This window comes from Balearica regulorum, chromosome 6 (genome assembly GCF_011004875.1).
Source record: "Balearica regulorum gibbericeps isolate bBalReg1 chromosome 6, bBalReg1.pri, whole genome shotgun sequence".
Lineage (NCBI taxonomy): Eukaryota > Metazoa > Chordata > Aves > Gruiformes > Gruidae > Balearica > Balearica regulorum.
The window spans coordinates 36943285-36964647 of NC_046189.1; the positions used below are offsets into that span (position 1 = coordinate 36943285).

Sequence of the window (21363 nt, forward strand, 5' to 3'; positions counted from 1 at the left end):
GGCCTTTGCTTACTAAGGCTGACAGGAATCTACAGCTAGTGCTGAACTATCAAAAAGTGCTGCAACCACTAGTTAAAACCTAGGTGAATTCAAAATTTTATGGCAACCATAACTCTGAAATAATTAAATAATTTATTTTCCCTCTTCCTTTTTCTCCCTCTTTTGATCTCACATCTCTAATAATGGACTTCTGACCTAGAATCTTATGCTGTGCTGTATTTGACTTCCCATTTCAATTATAAAACAGCTCAGATATTCAGAATTCAGAAAAGATGAGCCCAAATCATAAAATTTGGATCTAGATTTCAAATGACTTTACGCTTTGTGATATTCATGGACATAGTGTCCCCAATGCTAACCTGCTGTCCCAAAATCATACAGTTGAAATCCAGGGATTTGATTTTGAGATCATATGAAACTTGGACAATGTGTTCCCTCCACTCCTCAAAAAGTAAAGCCAAGAAAAATAACTAGCAGCACAGTACTATTTTTTCAAGTGGGCATTTATCTTTTATTTTTATTATTTGTCCCTTATATTTTCTGTGTATTTTTAATGTTATACAAACAATTGCATTTTAAGATATTGCTGGTTGTTTCGTAGATATCACATTTTTTAAATGATATGAAAACAGGCTCTTTCTTCAATTACAGGGAATCAAACTAATGTGCTTTTTGATTCTCTTTTAGTTTTCGGTTTGTGTATAACTGAACTTGTTCCAGCTCAATTTGCATTCTAACTCAGCGAAACTCTAAGTACCAGGTGAGCTTCAGTCTTGGTCTGAGTAAAACATTACAGTTCACACTGACTTTAAACTTGGGATCTATTTCTCTCTTTGTTCCTCTGCCCTACAAATGAACAAGTAACTATGAAAATACAGCATGGGCTATCTTTACATTGTTTATTGCTTATGGCATCTCTCACTTAAGTGGTAAATCCAAAGGAGTTCAATTCAAAGTGAACTAAGGGAAGCACTTAAGTGGGAAACGTGGGCTCAGGGCTCAACCTGTTCTGAACTGGAGGGGCACTTTCTCTTCTTGATAGGGAATTTATGCAAATGAATGCAGTGTTATCTCTCCCCTTTTCCTGTCTGACATCTCCACCTTGTTCTCCCTTTCTTTAACTTTCTTAAATACAATTCCATCTCAATACCCATCAGGCAGACTTCAGCATTTGTTGATGATAACTAGTTTGGATCCTTTCTAGTCCCACTCCTTGGCCTCTGTGGAGGAGCTCCAATTTCAAAATAGCAAACAAAAATGTTACAGCCTCTCACAGGAAAACTAAATAAATTATCAAGCACTAGGAGAGCAAATCAAATTATTGTAATCCTCCCAGGCACTGGCATGACTTTGAAAAGACTCACATTTCTTTTTTTCCCCCTCTCCTTGAAAAATGCCTGGCATCTTGACCCAAAGACAACAGTGGTTTGATAGGTTTTCCACCTGCCTTGGGGACTGGCACCGATGTAAGCCGATGTAAAGGCATTCCTGTCTTCCCTTTGTTGTGGTTTGTTAGGGTATATCACGGGGGGTAGGGAGAGTCGTGTACTATCAACGCGTCCTGTGTGCAGGTTTGCTGCCAGTCAGTAAGTGTTACTAAAGCCTTAATCCCATTCCCCTTGCTCTCACCGTCAACATTTCCATGCTCTTCAGTAAGAACCGAAGCACAGAATTTGACATGCAATGGAGTTACTCTATTCTATAACATGCCACAATTCTATAAGTCCACTATTTAAAGCTGGAAAGGACTTCCATGATCTTATGTTTTCCAAAACTGGTAAGTTAGCTAAGGTACGCCTATGTTGAAGGTGATAATGCAGGTTAAAGAAAAAGCATGATTACCTGTTGTATTTCAGGTGAGGGGTGATTTTGATAAGGTAACAAGCAGCTGCGGGTGTTAAGATAAAACATAGGTGTTGCACAGAACATCATACAAAATGTACACAATTCTTCTCTGCACTGAAAGGCATTCACAGGTTGCTACGTTTTCTGTTTTATGCAGCAGCTATTTCTCTTTGATGGCTTTAATGCATTTTGACCTTACAATTACTTAAAATTTCCTGTGACCCTTTTCATAGCTTATCCCCTCTAGGCTGACTTAACCCAGTGAAGTGCTTCTTGCAACTCTTTTTATCAACCTCCACGGAGCTCCATAGTTCAACTGTTCAGCCCTAACATCTTTAAGGTAGACAGGCCTCCTGCTTTGTCAGCCAAAGGGAAGAATTTTCCTGTAAAATAAATATTTCCAGAGATTACTAAAACTCTAAGGAAAAAGCAAGCAACACCTTAAATGTTGTTTGTAAAGCCAGTAGGTTCTCCTGATGTAAGAAGTACCAGCGGTGGACACCTACAGTTCCAGCATCTACCTTTGCCTGCCCTTCTTGCCATTGATTTACAGTAACAGTTCCCCTAAACCATACACAGTACTAAGCACAATGTCCCTTCTATGCAAAGCCAAAAGGGACTGGGGGCAAAATTAAGCACTGGGTATGCTTTGCTGGACTGCACATACTCGAAGCAACTGAGAGAAATCTCTTGTTGTAACAAACTATCACACTATTAGTTTACAGTGATTAAAAGAAGCCAGACATTTCCTTCAGACTCTCACTGCTTCGGTGGATTAGCAGACAAGAACTTTTGAAGTTGAACCTAAGCCACCTTTTGATGCAAGTACCCCATTATACCTTTTCTTGCTAGAAGTAGATAATAATAAGTAGGGAAAAGCTTGAAATGTTGTTGAAATAAGACAGTCTTCATCACCACCCTCATAAAATCAAAACAGAGAGAATATTAAATCAGGCTCCTAAAATCTTGGCAGAAAGGGATCCTCTGCAATGGTTCAGGAATATGCCTCGCCGCAGCTGAACATCCATGTCCTTTCCTGACAATAAGACTGCACAGACAATTTCTTTCTGAATCAAAAATTACCTGTCATCACGTATCCTGTGCCATGCTGCTGATGAGGAGACATGCGTCACACTGCAGTGCTGATTAGAAGATGTAGTTTTCAAGACAATTTTTTTTTTTTTTTTTTTTTTAATGCCCTGTAGAAGCTGAGAAAATCGACCTGCTTTTGGATGCGTTCTGCCTTTGGATGGAAGTGAGAAAATAGCCTCGAGCAGTAGCATCTGTGTGGGCCAGCTAAGGTAATGCATCAGGCTGTAGCTCACTGACAAAGAACACAGCAATGCGGCCAAAAGAACACCTACAGGTAGATATATTCTTCAACATATCCTTTAAGTCACCATCCCTGTGCTGTCATTTATATGTGATTCACAGGCACTGCTTTTATTTCTGGCTGGCGTTGGTTTTGGACTGACTTCTCTGTGGGTCTAGTGCATAATTCGACTTGCTCGCTCTCTACTGCTCTTTTGAGGAGCAGGAAGCTTGATCAGTCGCAGTTTTGGCTTTTGTATGTGTACATGTTGTTTTAATGTTCATTTTCTTCTTTCTGCTTCGTGGTTATCTTGATTTGGTGTGACATTCTCAAAACCAGAGAGCTGTAGCTGGGGAGATACGACACAGTAAGGACACAGAGCATGGGACAGATTTAAAAATAACACCGACTGGTCTTGTCAGGAAAATACAGATGACAGACCTCAAGCTGAGAACAAAAATGAAACCAGTAGATGTGAAAGCAGTGGGTTTTGTGTTAAAACTGGCACTTCCAGTACTTTTCCAAGGTTTATAGGGTATATACATCACTTATTGATAAAACAGAAAAAACGAGGAGAAGGTCTGTGCCAGGAACGGCACAGCCATGAGACTGCAGCCTTAAAATGTAGGGATGTTGCTGGTCTTTTTCATAGGACAAGAACCGGAATGTCAGGCCAGCAGTTTCACGAGATAACACAGTTCAATGGATCGACTGGAAAGGAGTTTCCCCATCTCTCCAGATGCGTTCTGCATCCCAGCAGCACTGCTCGAATGAAACGTTATCCTGACTGCAGTAAGGAAACAACTGGTTGGATGCTTCTAGGCTCCAAATAAAGATTTGATCTTGCTGAATGATCTTTAGTCCTTTGAAAAAATGAATCACGAAATGGAGGTGTTCTGGCCAAAAAGAGTGTTTCTAACAAGGGGCACCATTGTTTGGATTCCGCTGCCCTGACACTAGCAGAAACTAGTCGAGGTAAAAAATGTCATTCTCCGTTTTAGAGGGTATAACTGATGCTCAACAGATCATTAGTGAGATGGATGTACCAATATATCTGCTGCTGTGAAGGTCCCAAATGCACATAGTGCTGAAAAACATGTTACGGATTTGGGACACTAGCAATTTCTAGTCCCTTTTTTTCCCCTGTTTCCAAGGGCAGTAAGGAACTGGTTTTGCCTGTGCTGAGTTTTAGGCACATATGCTGTTCTGGAGCTTGATTTTCTTTGAAATTCCTCATCGATGTTGATTTGGATAAAGAAATAACTTTCTCTCCAAGTACTATCAGAGTAACCTCGGACGTGTGATGCACTGAATGTCAGTAATTATAGTCACAGGTTAAATTTTAAGAGGAAGGAATTTTTGTCATGAAATAAAATTGTTTGCAAGTTTAGTGCAAGGTTCTTCTAAAATTTGGATCCTTATCCATACAAAGCTACCAATCATTTTGAGGTTTGCTCATCCCTATTTCTCGCTTCATGTATCTCTGACAGAGATGCAAAGCACTCCTTCAATAAATTACCTTTCTGAATAGTAAAAATAATCTGGTAGAAACCTCTGAGGGTTGCAGTGCAGGAGAACAAATTGCTACAAGACACAGAGGGAGCTGTAAATGTAATTGTGATGGGTGTGGTGACAGTTTGCATTTATAATATATTCACTTTACCACACGGCTTGAGCAATATGAGTTATTTTACATGACCTCGCACACATTTCAGAAGAAAAAATGCTCTGAAAAATTATAGACCGTATAGATAGCAGTGTAATGCCTGCTATGGTGCTTTGTCTAATTGTGTCTGGTCTTCGCTCTGATGCGTGCTCTGGTATACCTATGAGGCCTTTTAGAGTTATTAAAGCAGGCGATAAATCTAATTTAGGTATTAGTTTAGGAAAAAAACACTGGAAAAATAATGAATATTGAATGGCAAAACTACTGAGATGCTAGACTAAACTCTAGGAAACTGATGAGGGATTGTCACTCCAATACAGAGAGGGGACTCTCCACCCTCCTTGGACTCAAATATTTCTCCCTCTGGGTCTCCTGATCTTCATTTTGCCTATTGAAACTCTTTCTAGAGATGCAGTGGTACGATGTTTGGATAGCTGCAAAATATTGCAGCATCTTTCAGAATGAAGGCTACTATAAACAAAATAGGCATGTGCAGGTGCACATTTATATATTTGGGGAATATTCTGCTAGGAGTTGTCAGATTTTGAGATCATTAGCAAACCCTTTTTCTCATTTACTGATTGGTTTTAGTCTGATTGCAACACTATTAATTTGAAAGAGACTATAGCTATATACTTTATTCTCATCTTTGCAACTGTTAGTATATAATTAATGTGGGGAATTGTAAAGTATACTCGGAGCACAGCTTATATTCCCATCTTGTAAGGGTCTTGGGTTTGGTAACAATTTCTCTTCACTGAAGAACGCTCTGTGTTTTATTAGGTCAGTGAACCATTGTGGTGTGTGTATAAATTGTTCTGTTGAGCTGCTTTCTTGTCATGCCTGAATAAGAAGTGAAAGAGGATCGTCATATACATTGTTTTCCTCTGTCGATTGTTTTTGCAGCTTCTGCGCTTGCAGTATAAGCAACCCGCCATTTAGGCACGTTTCCATTGCGCCGAGTGGGCTGAGCCGTCGCCTATGCTTGATGCAATTTGGTTTATTTTCATCTGTACAAAGGCAAAGGGAGATTCAGGTGGAGTAACCGAGTCCCAAGCCAAGAAGAAGACCAGCCACAGGCCGCTGTGGTTCAGCTGATAACCCAGCCGAAGAGCGAGGACCTCAAGGTGGGAGACGGGTCAGGGGGTTCAGAAGAGGACTGCTGTCTGCATTGGCACTGCACTAATCTGTTTGTCATCCTGTTATTATCTGTCTTAGAAAGTAAGCTAAGGCTTATTTGGGAATCGATGCTGGAGAGGATTGTCTTGGCAATGTCTTTTTGTGGATAAACAGGCAATGTTAATCTCTGGAATTGTCCGTCCTCTGGGCTTTTCAAGTGGTAGATCCCATGCCCCTTTTTTAAGAGATATTTAAAAAATATTTTATTTAAAAATACACCCGCAAAAGTATTGTTTCTTAAATAAATTAGCGGCAAAAAAGCACTTATCCTCACACAGAAGCCTACTGCAAAGAGAGATGCATTAATTCAGGAATCACTGCTCTTTTACTTTATGTATGCGTTTACATACAGCAGTAGATCTGACACGTTTCTTTAGTGCCTTTAAGATACGAGTAAAGAAATACTGGCTCAAAACCTAGATTTTCTACTCTAGTAAAATTCCTGCTGTAGTCTGTGAATGTTTTGCTTATGGAATGAATAAAAATTTAATAAGGCTTTTGGGCTTATTTAGGATATATATTCAGTTCTTACCCAGATATATTCTTGTTCTCTTCCTGCAAAATAAATTTAGACAACTGCATGTGCTCAAACCCCCTATTAAAATAAATGCATCAGCTACATATATATGAACAAAATGTAGCTTTTAAGACAGGCCAACTAATGGTTTTGTCACAAATCCTTACTAAGAGTGAGCAGAGAGGAGCACTGCTCCGAGAGCAGACCACAAACCAGGCTGTACCTCGAGTCACTGTCTCCCATCTGGCTCTCTCCCTTTCTCCAGGAACTCAGAGCTCTCCCCGTTCCCCCGGGCAAGATGCATGGATCATGTTGTGTTCAGCTGAATGGGAAAGACAGTAGTAGCTTTGATTTTTTTTTTTTTTTCCTTCGTCTTCTGGTGTATTTCCTGCCCGAGGAAGGAAGATGACATCCAGTATGAACATATTCTATTACATGGGCTGGAAAATCAAGTAAGAACTGAGACCAGTGTTTCTTTTTCCTGCGTCTCCAGACTCTGCACCAACCACTCAACAAGCCAACCTGCCGATCTTTCTACTTCTGTTGCAAAACTAATGCTTTTAGCAGTAAGTTACACATCTCTCTGCTATGAGCAGCTGTTTATTTGTTTCCAGACACCCACTGTCCGAGGATATTGGCCACCCAGAAATCTTACACAAATAGTTGTTGCCTTTAAGCACATCCTTGACAGATGAAAAGCAAGTCTAATTCAAATGATTACTCCATCCGTTTACATGAGATATGTGGATTGCTCCCTGCTCAGTTGTGTGGGAGGGTATGCTGGACCTTCGGTTTGCAAACGGGCTGATTTTATATAGCTTAAGTTGATCTGCCTATTCAGTGAAGGTAGTCCACAGAATATATCACCCGTTGACAAGATGACAACTCGGTAGAAGTCTAATTTGTTGAGCAGTAAAACTTCCTGCTTATGCAGCTGGCAAGGCAGCAATCTACAGAAACATTACATGGGAAGGCTGGAATATGGGAAATCGGTGACTTTCACAACATGACACTGCTTAGCAGAAAGCTGCCTTTGAAACTCAGTGTTCACATTTCCAATCAGTTTGCCTCCAGCTCTCATGCAAGTAAAGTCCTCATGGTACCGGGAAGGAAAAAGAGACGGGGGGGAGGAGTAGCAAGCAGAGCTGGAAGAATGAACATGACTTATATTGTGCACTGTGTTTTGGCTATAAATCCTACCTGCAGGAATTACTGAAATGGAGAAATAGTTATCTACTAAGATCCAAAGTCCCAATGTCAGTGCGATAATTTATGTGATACAAAGCTGGCAGGATTTGGCCTGATGTGATAAAATAGATGCATGCAGAAACATGGTCTCTGTTTTAAACCGCGAACTCCAGCTCACTGCCTGCGAGATGAGCGGCGAGAAGGTACGCTGCCGTAAGAGGGGCCGAGGTCAGGCTGCAGGTGTGCTTGGTATTCCGGAGAAGGGAGGAGGAGGATGTTCAGCACTGTTCTCCTGTGACCTTTGCTTGCTGATGAGCTCCAGAGGGAGCTGTGGCTTGCCTTTTTGCTCAGAGCTGAACTCGCTAGAAGCAGATAGCAGCAGAGAAGGGATAAGCTTGTGGTCCCATGGATCCCTCTTTTTTCCCCCCTTCTCTTGGCTCCAACCGTTCATAAGAAAACTCAGCCTTTAACAGCGTTCCTTTCTTCAGAGCTGTTTGTAAAGCAGTCCTATGACAATACAGCTAGTAAATAAACGAAACCTAATCTATTTTCTTTGTTTATAATTTTTGTGAGGATGTTGTAGAAATCAGCGTGAAGGGAACAGGAACAGGAGTGATATCCCAGGATCACTACAGCCGTGCTTTTTTTCAAAAGGGAATTTTAAACCACGCGCGAATAGCTTTTCTTTAGTATTAACGCCGAGTATGTTTGTTTGATGCAAAGTTGATCCAGAACTATATTTTATTTTGAGGTACTGCCAGCGTTTGCCTCTTTCCGCTCAACAAGACTGATTATACTGAAAACAATGCGTAGCAAGCGAGGATACAAGGTTGTACACTTGCTGAGGCATAACCATACATTTCACTGTCAGCTCTGACACCCGCTCGTCCTGGGTGTGGGTGTCTGGTTTGCATAATCACCAGGCAGTTATTTATCAGTAAACACACCAGGCAAAGCCTTATATTTCAGCTGGCAGCCAACCGGACCTGGTTGATTTACACGGGTTTTTTTTTTTTTTTTTGAGATGATGTTTATTTACATACAAACCAAACACAAACTTTCAAGCTGAATGCCTTTCTCCGTACACTAAGGAAGCGAAGAACGGTAAGCCCGAACGGCAAAGGCATGGTGCTGCCACTCCGTCCTGCACATTTTTGGCTGTCAGGCATACCAGTTTGGGTTCAGTTTAGAATTAATTAACCTGTCTTTGATTGACTGCCGTGGCTTTTAGTTTTAATTATCTCCTTCCATTGAGAATCTAAATTTGCCAAAAGCAAATAGAAGATTTTGTTTTTCTGCCCAAGCAGGTGAGATATTAAGGGGGAAAGAGGAATATCTAAAAGCAGTAGAAAGAATGCCAAAATATCCAAGGGATAAGTGACCAAAACCTGATTGGACTTGTTCTTATCTTTCCCTCTAAACACTGTTCCTACCTAAAAAAATCTTGATAAAGCTGGTTTCATGAGAAATATGCAATTTGTTTAGAGTATGTGAATTCTTTATTCTGTTATTTCAGTTATGGATATTGAGCTGCCTTTTCGTGATATTTGTTAAGATGAAAGAGGTGCTTTTGAGCGTTAATTACTGGAAAAACAGACACCCACAACTATTATTATTCTTATTATGTTGACTCATCGCAAGGACAAAAGTCTGTCCCACTTGACTCACTGCTACTTAGGTCTGAGTTGCAAGACACTCGTGTTTGCACATTAGAAATGACCCTAACGTGCGAATTATCTCCAGGATGGGCATCCAAGTGCTTCTGGCTTCCCTGACTTCATGTAGCTCCATCAAAGGGGTCATCCAGAAGTGTGTGTTACGATACCATGAGCCTGGAAACTGTAGCATCCCTAATGTAATCAGGGCTGTGCATGGCAGGGAATTTTGCCATTGCTCCAACTCCGTGTTGGAGCACATTAAAGCAGAAATCTAAGGGTTTACTGATGCGATTCATATCATTATTAGAAGGTTTCAGAGATAACTGTGCAAAAAACTGTACCGCTGTGTATAAACAGTGACAAAATTGAAAAGACTGCCGATCTCGAGCATTCACTGCAGGTTCAGAAAGGTAATATTTTTGTTCAGATCACTGTTCCTGAAAAGACTATTTCACAGTTTTTATGGTTCATGGGAAATTTCCAAAACCTACAAATATTTTCCCAAAGATCAAGAATGTGAAGCTGCTCTGCATGTAGTACATGGTGGGAAACTTCTTCAGACTTGTCTGTCTTAATGTTAAGTTTACTCACTCTATCTTGATAGGTTTTATTAGGCAGGTAATAAATCCACCCAAAATTTCTAAGATTAGAGACTCAGTATAAGTACATAGTAAAGCTGATTTGCTGACAGTGGTTTTTGAAACTGTAGTGGAAGTGTAAAAGTTCTTAAGCACACTGCAAACTCATATCCGGAGAGCAAAGAACAAGTAAAATAATGATAAAATCCCTCATGAGGAATTGCTTTTCTAATTTTGGCTAAGCCAGTTGTGCATTTGTCAGCATGGGTTAACCTGGCTGAGAGAGGTGGGGTTCTTCAGCCTGGAGAAGAGAAGGCTCCACCTTCCAGTCCCTGAAGGGGCTACAGGAAAGCTGGAGAGGGACTGGTGACAAGGGCGTGGGGTGACAGGACAAGGGGGAACAGCTTTAAACTGAAGGAAGGTAGACTTAGATTAGATATTAGGAGGAAATTCTTCCCTGTGAGGGTGGTGAGGCCCTGGCACAGGTTGCCCAGAGAAGCCGTGGCTGCCCCTGGCTCCCTGGCAGTGTTCAAGGCCAGGTTGGATGGGGCTTTGGGCAACCTGGGCTAGTGGAGGGTGTCCCTGCCCATGGCAGGGGGGTTGGAACTAGATGGGCTTTGAGGTCCCTTCCAACCCAAACCATTCTGTGACTCTATGAAATGCATATATATATATATATATATATATAATTAGTGACACTGCAAATGAGACAGAATGAACTACGTGATAGATTAGCTCTTTTTGGAACATAAAATGGATACTGTTGTACTTTTTATATATTTTATTTATGAAAAAAGTTTTGGGTAGTGGAACATCTTCATGCTGGGAATTTATTTTCCACTTTGTCATTTGTCTGCGTGTAAATAGGTTAGGAACACATATCTATGGGCGCGCTCCTAGCCTTTCAGTGCGTGCAGAGTACGTCAGCTCATCCACCAATCTGGTCAATGCCTGATTGAAAATGATATAAAATCATACCAAAAAAAGGTCTGAAATGCCTTTGGCATTTGAACTCTGAGATGTATTGGACTGAGATCTGCCTCCAGCTGATGGGAACACTAGTTTTCTCTGTTTAATTTGTGGGGGAAGGTTTGTGGAGGTCAGCTGAGACTCACTTGTGCTGTGTGCCCTGCAGTCCTTTGCTGCAGGGGAGTGGAGGAATCTGGATCCTCTGGCAGAGGAGAGAGCAGCTATTTCATATGACAACAACGATGAGACATACAGCTCTAAGAGCAACTGTTTGCTGTGAAGTGCTTGTGAATAACCTGTTTCTTTCTATGGATTATGAGACCTGTCCCATGTTGATTGTAAGCCAGAAAAAAGAAACAATACTCAAAATTTTTTACTTGTTAACAGTCAGAGGCCAATATGTAAGCAAATAGCATTTGTCTTCTACTTAATCACATTTCTCTTCATTCATCACAGACACAGGTCCTTTCTTTAAGTTTTTATAACACTAGGCTAAATAAAACAGACTATATACCTGTCATTGAAGTGGAACAGAGGCTGAGATTGGACAGAACAAAAATATTTTCATCATATCAGAAAGTTTTTTTTGCAAAAGATTATACCAAGATGGGCAACAAAACCTTGTAAATGTTTTGAAAGCGGAAAGAAACATGCTGTGGGTCGGTAGCACTTGGAGCATTTAGAGGAATGCTTTGCTAGACTGCAATTGTGATCACCTCTTTTTCCTTTGATCTGTCTGGAGATGTGGTAGTATGTTTGAAGCTGGAAACAGCACTTTTCTAATGTTCTCTAGCCTCAAAAACAAGATACCAAACATAAGGATTTTTTCCTCCTTTCTTCCCTCCAGCTTGTTCCTGCCAGAACAGACTATTCAATTGTGTACTTTGCAGCCAGGCATAACTGTGCATCGTGATTCTCTCTGCTGAAGGAGGGGAGAGCTGTAGTATGGGGATTGAGAGGGCTTTTGTTGCTGGAAGGAATTTTTTACTAGCTTTTTTTCTCTGTGTGTGAGAGACATAAAGTGCTCTGGAAACGTACAGATTCTCCCTGCCAAGAATGGTTCTTTTCACAGCTCCCCTTTTGCCAATTTCAAACTGGTTAAGAAATAATAAAAATAAAAATAAAAAAAAGTTTTCACATACATATCCTAATCTCCCTGGGTAAGGGATATCGTTGAGCAATAAAGTCTATAAAAGTGCCAAAATAACCTATTTCCCCAGAAGAATAGAAGAATCGAATATGAATACCTATGCTAAGGTGAAGAGGGAGTTTTCAGTGACAAGAACAAGACAAGAACAAAGGCAAGGCTGAACCGTTATTAACCAACTGTCTTAATTAAGCTAGAATTATGATGTTCTAATATTTTTAAGGATCTCAGTCACCTGCTCTGTCTTTGGCTTTAATTTTTTTCCCCAAAAAATCTTTAATGCAAAATAATTAATTCAGCTCGAAATACTCATTCTAAATGCATGAAATATGTAGAGAGGATTCTAGCAAAATGCTTCTTCCCTGTGAGGGTGGTGAGGCCCTGGCACAGGTTGCCCAGAGAAGCTGTGGCTGCCCCTGGCTCCCTGGCAGTGTTCAAGGCCAGGTTGGATGGGGCTTTGGGCAACCTGGGCTAGTGGAGGGTGTCCCTGCCCATGGCAGGGGGGTTGGAACTAGATGGGCTTTGAGGTCCCCTCCAACCCAAACCATTCTATGGTTCTATGATTCTACTCCCAACCTTGACTTGACACAATGTTATTCTAAATAACAGGTTGGTTTTAGTCATAACATAGTGCTATACGTGATCTCAGACAAATATAGGAGATCACGTCATAAGTCCAGACAAAATATTCTGTTGAACATGCACAAAATGGAGAAAAACTGTTATGAGTCAGGGAGCACTGGAAAGCAAAGGGAAGTTTGTAACTTACTTTTTTGACACCTTCTTCCAGTGTAGCCCTCAGTACAGGAACACACATTGGTTCGAACACAGTGACCACCGTTCTTACAAGGGGGAATGCAAATGGCTAGTGAAAGGAAAGCAAAAGTTTGGTGCACTGAAATCACTCAGAAGATCAACATTGCTTAATTACAGTCTCCTTATCAAGGTGCCTGCGTTGGGAGAGCAGTCTGCAGAGGCTTTTTCTTTAGCTGGTGTAGAGAAGGTGTCTCTCCAAAGGGTGATTCAGGCAGATGCCTAGCTTGAGATCCTGATTCTGTCTTGTTTGTGGAAAGAATATGGGACATGACTCCTCGCACCTAAGGGTCTCTTAGACACCTGCAGGTAAGTGCTTGGAATGTCCCTGAGAATCTCTTAGGTTTTAGCTCTCTAGCTAAAGGGCTTCTTCAAGGGCTTCTGCCCTTGAAATACAGATCGGTGTTTGATATTTGCTAACTTTGTTTTGGCACTGTTACTTCACCCCTTTCTCAGTGAAGCAGGAGGAAGGTCTTGGCTTCAGCATCCACCCACTCTCTCCCCATATCACTTCCATATCCCACAAATGTGGATATTTATTTTCAAGTTTTAGTTCTGTCTAAACCATAACACTTAAGGATAAAAATTCCAGGTCTCCTAGGTGTTGAAAAGCACCTTCCATGTTGAACGTCAAGAGAAAGATCGTCAAATTACAGTATGTATCATTTTCACTCTCTCCTTCACGCCCAACATCACAAAAACAAACAGCTTCCAGCAAGCTCCATTTGCAATTAGAATTTGTGCATGAATCATTCACTTGCAAAAATACGCATTGGGATTGCATTCATCTAGGAACTCCAGGGAAACAAAAGCGAGAGAGCAAGAGAAAAGAACTTTTACTATTGAATTAGTTTGGATTTGGTAATAAGAGTGTGTTTATATTCCCAGATTCAGGAGGGGTTATTAGGGCCAAGCTCAAAAAATTGAAAAGCATGTGGTATGAGCACACGACTCTTCCAGCTATTTGAGCCCTAAACATAATTTCATCTCTCCTGCCTATTCTGCCTGGGCTAACGGTAGTTAAAGTATTCCCTAATTTGACTTCTGCAGCACAAAGTGAGCAGGAAGCCCCAAATACTGTTGGCCTCAGTTTAGAGCTCTCCCCTTTAGGGCAGGGATTCAAAATCGGGTCCTGCTCCATGTCAGGCAGAGAAATATTTGGTTGGATCTTTGGGCAGGGATCTAAAGAATTCTCGTCCTATACAATTTTCCCATCCACTACACTCTAGGATGGTCAAGTAGGTGATATTGTGAGCCCCATTTGAAGATAAATTATCATCTGGCTCTGAAACACAGTATAGCACACACGATAGAGTATGCAAAATGAACCAAGCAGAGCCGTGCCCTAACATTGAATGGAATACTTGCTAATTAGTGATATCACTGGCTTCAGGTAGTTTAAGATTAATTGTTTGGTTATCATTAATGCTGTCGTAAATAAGTGCTTACTCTTTCACAATACCATTAAGAACAATATGATGCGGATTTATGACAGACTATAACATCAAAGGAGCACACAGGGAGTTATGACAAGGAAAATCTCTGGATATACTTCATGTGGGGGCAGGCAATAATATAGGCTGCTGTTTATATTTTAAGCCTGGATCCTTTATCAAGATGATAAATAGAACTTTCTTACCTCTCTGGCACTGTGGCCCGTAGAAACCATAAGGACATGTACACATATTTGGCCGCACACAGATTCCTCCATTCAAGCACACCGGATTGCATACAGCTGTATGTGAAGATAAGATAATTCTATGGACCTCGTCTAATTTTGAATTTTTTAGAGTAGGTACACTTTTGCTGCTGCACATGGTATTAGAATAAACATTTCTAGTACTATTGTGATACATTTCACACAATCCTTGCCGGTCAGTTGTGCTGTGGCATTTATTCGTTGTTGACACAGTGGTGTTTTAGCATAACTTGGGGGATGAAATAAAATATAATTTAATAGTTGATTTCTGATGTCTTCCTTTGATTTGCACAGTTCATTTGCTTCCACTCTAGTATCCTCACCAAACACGATCCCAAGGTAGTAAAATGTAGTGACACTGCACACAGCCCGGACAACCTGGAGATGGGACATGAGCCGTTTGCTGCTTTCTCTGAGTTCAGCAGAGCTCCGTGGCATTTCCATGAACAGGTATGCACTGCAAACCCTCCACTTGTTCTGCCTCATTTACACGCCAGTTCCCACAACATATTGGCTCATGCATCACCAGCAAAGCCACTGGCTGAGCTTCCTTCGCTTCTTTATTTATCTCTTATTACTGTAGATGATATAACAGGCACTAGGAATTAAAACCCGCCTTGCATATTTCTATGCGGCAAGTACCTGAATGTTGGGGAAAAAAGGTATTATTTGAATTGCAAATGGGTTTAGTTGGGAAGTCACTGTGTGAAGAATAAGGAATCTGATAAAGTTTTCATTGTAAAGCAGAGTGGCACTTTAAACCAGTCTTTTTCCTTCTCTTCCCTTTGTCTTTCAGTATCTTATGAAATAGCCCACTAAATAAATTAAACGCATTAAAGCTTAAATAAATTCAGGGTCACTAAAATGTTTCAGATGAACTAAAGGAGAAACAAAATGTCAATTTGGAAAGAGAAAAAAAAGTGAAATTGTAGTCTAGATGAAAGGCTTTTCTCACTAAGCAGCAATCTCTTAATGAAGTCAAAATGGACTTCATTCATTGCTAATAGGGAATTTGGATTATCTGCCTCATTGTCCTAGCTGGTTCACAGATGTCCACACTCTGTCAGTGTTTATATTGCCATTGGTAAAGTCCCCTAAGTTCCTTTTTTTTGGTTTTGTTTCTATACCTGTGTTCATCCCGAGATTCCTACCGCATCACTTGAGGCAGGAAACCCCAATGGTCTCCACAAAATACTCTGTCTAGCCCACACAGAGCAGAGAGAAGTGAGCCTGATGTTCTTTCACCTAAGGTATTGTCAGACAAACAAATCCTGCTGCAGTTATTCTGGGCTGGAAATTACAGTTTCTGCTGCTGTTGCTTGTCCTTCTCTTGGAATAATCCTATTTAAAGCCACCTCAAAATAAATTTGCAGAACTGAAGGAGAGTAATCTCCGTCAGGAAAAAGAGGAGATAGCAGGAACCAGAATAGCTAGTGGCAATCCCAGTCATCTACCGTGGATCTTAGCTAGGTTAATTTATGTGTCCTCAACAGGTCTGTCATTTCAACACTTACAGGAAGAGCAGTCGCAGGGAGATGGAGGTTAAAATGACATCTCTCACCTTCCAGGAAAGCTAATGTAGGCTGAAGGTGTCTTAGTCATTTAATATTCACTATGGCAGAGGCAGACTGCCTCTGTAGCCTTGAGGTTTGGCACTGATTAAGGTACTCGTCCTGCTTGCTCCTTTTAATATTTCTCTATTTTGCATGCCTTGTCCCAGGTGAGTGCTGTAGTTACTGTGCCTTCGGAGGAAAAAGATGTACTCCAGCTTTTAGCACTTAGACCCTGAGAGGAGGATCTGACCTGTATCTATTCAAAGCAGGTTCAAGACTACGAGTCCTGCTGAGAAATAGGCACCTAGTTCCAGTCCTCACCTTGCCATTTTGCACTGGTGGGTGGAGGTGGCTTTTCCCTGAGCGTGCACACTTCTGTGGATGCCTTTGTAGGTACCCTGCAGGTATGGAACGCAGGAGGAGCAGCGTGAATTCTGGCAGCAGCAGGATGTTTAACATGAGGGGGTGAATGACTATGTTCTCCTTGCGAACTGGCTTTTGTTCTTTTTTGTACAGACACAAGCCATCTTCTGGAATGGCCAAACTGAATCTGGGAACTGGGCCACAAAAACCTTTGTAGCCAGTCTCAGTTTCTGACAGCTTACCCTGCTGGGTTCACTTTTCTTCCTTAGACTAGGCAGCAGTAGAAGTGCATATGGAGCTGCTAACTTAGCAGCAGAAGTCACGTTTTCTTGCTTATGTTCTCATCCTAACTTAAACTGGCCTCCTATTGCCATCGCCATCAACTGTAATATTAAGTTCCGATTTGACGGTATACCATTAAAAATCAGCAGCAGCCAAACCCTTCTTCTTTCTGCCCCACCACCGTACCTTGAGAGAAAAGTGTAGGGTTAAAAGCAATGAGAACTGGAAGTTGCACAACCATGAGCAGTGCAGACGGTTGCATTGTCCTCATCTCTGCCACAGCGGGTGTGGGGCAGGACTCATTCTTTGAGCTCTCCGTGAACAAGATCAACAAAGAGTGAGGTTACGTCCATGGCAGCTGAGGCTGTAAAATCCAGATGTCTCCAAAGCCCCGGTGAGAATCATTCTCATTTGCAGAAGCTGCCTAGTAAGGTTGTAACTTCTGAAATGGTGAATAGCTATATCTTTGGTTTTGTGCATGCTAAGAATAAATTCCAGAAGCGCACAAGCTTAAAAAGCTGCAAAAAGGTTTTGTTTGTGGGTTTCCTCTATGTGACCCTGAGGTTCAGGTAAACACCTAACTTATGAATACTTACATAAACTCAAACCCTTCCAAGGTTTTGCCCTTTACTAGGTCTCCTGTTCTTATGCTTTAATTCTTTAAGTAACTCCCAGTCTGACAGCTGAATTGCAGGAATCACATAGATTTCAGTCAGCAAAAGAGGAGAGATCGGTCATTTCTAACCACTTACCTGTTTCGCAAGAAGGGCTGCTCCATCCGCGTCTGCATTTGCACTCATCTGGTGACACACAGACCCCACCGTTATGGCAGTGTCTGTTACACACCACTGGAAAATACACAAAGGATCAAAATCTCTTATCAGTAACACTCATGCAGGTCCTAAAGCTGCTCTATTACAGCAAATAACCAATGGTATTAGTCCAAGAGGTAAACCGAGGGATGAATCCATCCCTTTCCTTGGTTTTCCTTCTCTCCTCTGCCCGTTCTTTCCATCAGAAGTCTTGCATCTAAATTCTTTGCTTTTTAAGTATTCCAGCTACCCTGGTTCAGAGATAAAATTCTATTCCTGTCAAGGGCAACCTGATATTTAAATAAGCAGGACTGCAATAATGAAACTGCATATGTTTCGCCAGTCAGCTAATATAGAAGGGTTTGAAGGCTGATATTCTTCCCAGATGTTCAATACATTGCACCTCTTTTGTGACTTGTATTGCACAATAACATGAGTCCTAATAGGTATGGTTGTCTTTTTGTGTTCTCAAAATGAGTATTACTGCGTTCACTCACACAACCTTGAATTTTATAAATGTTACTATAAATAACATGGAAGTTTTTGCTTGTTTGTTTGTTTTTCCAGAAGCACTTTTATGCAGAAAATGTTGGTATAGATGTGCATATTTTTACGTAATACAACTACACTGCTGGTAAATATATGCTCTGGAATAGTTATTGTATATTATTTTGATATATTATACTTTGATTTCCTTGCTGTATTCAATCATCATTTTAAGGGGAAATATAGAAAAATAAGAAAAAGCTTTTTGTGTCTCATAATTTTCTGCAAATTCAAACATGTAATGAAGAGAAAATCCTGAATGAATTCATACATACTTGTTTCACATCGAGGACCAACAAATCCATAAACACAAGAACAAGCGTTTTGAGAAACACAGGTTCCTCCGTGCTCACATGGTGGATCACACTGTCCTGCAAAATAAAACATGAGGAAAAAACCACAGTTCCAATATTACATTCTGTGTGGTCATGAGCACGACACTTGTTACTACTATTCACATACCATTTTATTAATACAACAAGTAGTTTGGCTACTGAGGAACACACTGCAGGATAAAAGTATCACATTAGTAATACAGCACCAACTAGTGAGTAGCTATATAATGTCTGCAAGGGAATGATTCTAACATAATCATGTTGTTTAACTTTCGAGCATGCACATTTTTACGTATGTATTTTTGAAGTCAAAAACAAATGTAGTTCATAATACTGATGACTTTGCCCATCCCTCTCTACAAATTTGCCTTGCAGATGTCCAGTAAACCTTAACAGGTGTCAGAAGTTACACAAAAGCAGAGACGAAGGGTTTCTTCTGTACAGAAAAGAGCTGTATGGGAATTTGTCAGCAAAATGACAAACATTTAAGCAACAATTTAAATGTTTAATAAGTAGTGAGGTCTGCAGACAAAGCAGCAAGTTAGAGAATGATTTCTTGACATACTGCAATAGGCAATGTCATTCTGTGGAAGACAGAAGATGAGCAGGTGTAGTGCATAAAGCTGGAACGTACCGCAGCTCCTGAAACAGGCTATTTGCTGAAGGCACTTTTTTTTTTAAACGTTGATCATTACGAGCCTAATGGCTTTATTGTGCAGGGAGCCTGGAAGGTTTAGCCTCTTAAATCTAACATCTGAGGTAGATATCGGACATCTGATGTCATCACCACTACTATTTGTAGCCCTCTAATAAGAGATAGTTTTGTATGCCAAACACAGGAGAGGAGGAGAGAAGACCACTGAAGGTAGAAGATGACCACTGAAGGTAGAAGATGACCACTGAAGGTAGATGACCACTGAAGGTAGAAGATGACCACTGACACTTGCTCTAAGAAGTGCTATGTGCAGGAACAGAGGCATGTGTGTCAGCTGGCTCTCACTTATGCCTTTGGAAAAAAAAACCCACAACCCAACACCTCACATAACAGAATGAAGAATATCTTTCCTTGTGCTTGGGAAGTGAACGCAGAGAAAAATGTTGTACTTTGGCACACTTTACTGGCAGAGATTTGTCTTTTATAATGGATATGAAGCTAAGCAAGGTTATTCCAAGGAAAATGCAAAATGAAGCTAAAGAGATCTAAAACAAAGCATCTTTCATTTTAAGTATTGTTACAAGGGGAAAAAATGAATGTACCACATTTTGTTCTTAAAAATGGAAAATGGACTGTGCAATTGGAAAGCTAAATGAAGGACAAATACTTGTGGCACCAAACAAAAGCTCATGCATTGAAGGCCTCCTCACCTCTTGTGATATCACCAACCCTTCAGATAAAGCCATTGCATATCAACTTTGCCATCCAAAAAAGTTATGAAAGCCACCACATATTTTCTAATTGCAGTTAAAAAGACAAACTCCAAGAAGGTACCTTTAAATAAATTTTGACACAAATAACATTAAAGAAACACATTGGTATTAGATTTGCTCTTCAAGTACTTCAGTATTTACATTTCCTGTAACCATGCGGTTTTATCTGTGAAATTTTCAATGCTGCATGAAAATAACTTTAGGATTTGGCATGCCTGAGAACAGAGAACTCACTAGGTACAGTTTAGATCCATACTATACATGCTGAGAATGTCATTAAGGTAAATTTAGTTTTGATTTGATGGGCTATAAGGTTTAGACATTTGCAATTCAGCATGTGTTTAGCTGAAATTTGAAGTGTACATCTGGGAGAAAAAGAAGAATTAAAAAAAATCGACATTGTCTGGACAACTAAATAGATTTGATTTAGACCCATTTAAGCAGTTAGTGTTAAACTTTCCCAAAGTTCTAATTCAGCCACCGGCAGCAGCTGTTGGAGCAGGTCAGAGGCTCAGGCAGCTCGGGGTCTCATGCTATTAGGGCGAACAGCAGGTAGCAGTCCGTGATGAAATGGAAAGTGGAAGAAAGGGAAAGAAATTGAAGCCATTTTCAAAGAAATTTGTTATTCCTTTAAAATTGCAGTACTATACAAGCCACCACTCGCGTTCGGGGGCTTGTGCTAGAGTCACTGGAGTCAATGACAGGCGTTGGGGCTTTGAAAGGAGGGTGCCGACCCACCCGTTGCATCTGAAACATCTGCATTCTTCTGGGCTTGGGTAAGCGCAGGACTGGCTTACAGAGGAGTTCCTCTGCAGCTAGAAATTAACAGGAGGTAGAACCAGTTAATAATCTCTGCATGGAGACAGGGAAACACAAAACCTGGGGAAAATGTACTGCTCTTTTTGAAGTACGTGAAACGCAACCTCCTTTCCTGTAGGACGACGGTTGCATAAAGCCTCCAGGTGCCCAAGTGCTATGGCAAGCACGGTGACATTCAAACATATTATGCTTTATTTCAGCGTTTTGTATGTAGCACTTAAAGCGAATGTGTCCATTTGAATAGAGTACTTTCCATCTGGCCTTTACACATTTTGAGATGCATCTGAACTGTCAGAAAAGAACACGGTCTTTTGGATATTAAAACATTTAGCTGTTATGGTGACATTTAATAGTAAAATGTTTAAAACTATTCTGTTACTGATGAATAGCAAAAGATAAAAACTGAACACTAGCTGCAGTGTGAGAGCAAGAATAATAGTCACCTAAAAGACATTTCCCTCCATAATAGAAATATACTGTTTGTGTCAAATTATTTTCCAAAACTTCTGTCTTTCATCTTCTGGAATGAATATTTTTTCCATAAACATTTGCAGAGTTGTACGAAGGTGTTGCAGTGTTTTTATACTAAGCGGTTTTGGATGGTATGAAATAACAGTAAAGAAGAAAACATTGCTGTAAATGGTCACTCTTGCT

At 40.6% G+C, this 21363-nt stretch overlaps 1 protein-coding gene across 4 annotated transcripts in view; it reads right to left on the reverse strand.

Annotated features, from left to right (window-relative positions):
- Nucleotides 1-21363, reverse strand: part of LOC104639011 (von Willebrand factor D and EGF domain-containing protein) — a 186380-nt gene that overhangs the window by 20170 nt on the left and 144847 nt on the right. Inside the window, exons 22-26 of one of the 4 annotated variants that reach the window (XR_012836185.1) lie at nt 18403-18498; nt 17522-17617; nt 14512-14607; nt 12829-12924; nt 7720-8214 (exon numbers count right to left, since the gene is read on the reverse strand). Coding sequence is in view for 3 of the 4 variants with exons in the window: in XM_075757244.1 (XP_075613359.1) it covers nt 12829-12924; nt 14512-14607; nt 17522-17617; nt 18403-18498 (384 nt within the window). In the remaining variant the exon portion in view is untranslated. Of the gene's footprint in view, nt 1-7719; nt 8215-12828; nt 12925-12963; nt 13118-14511; nt 14608-17521; nt 17618-18402; nt 18499-21363 lie in introns of those variants that run through there. The other 3 variants (XM_075757244.1, XM_075757245.1, XM_075757246.1) reach the window with 3 other exon arrangements.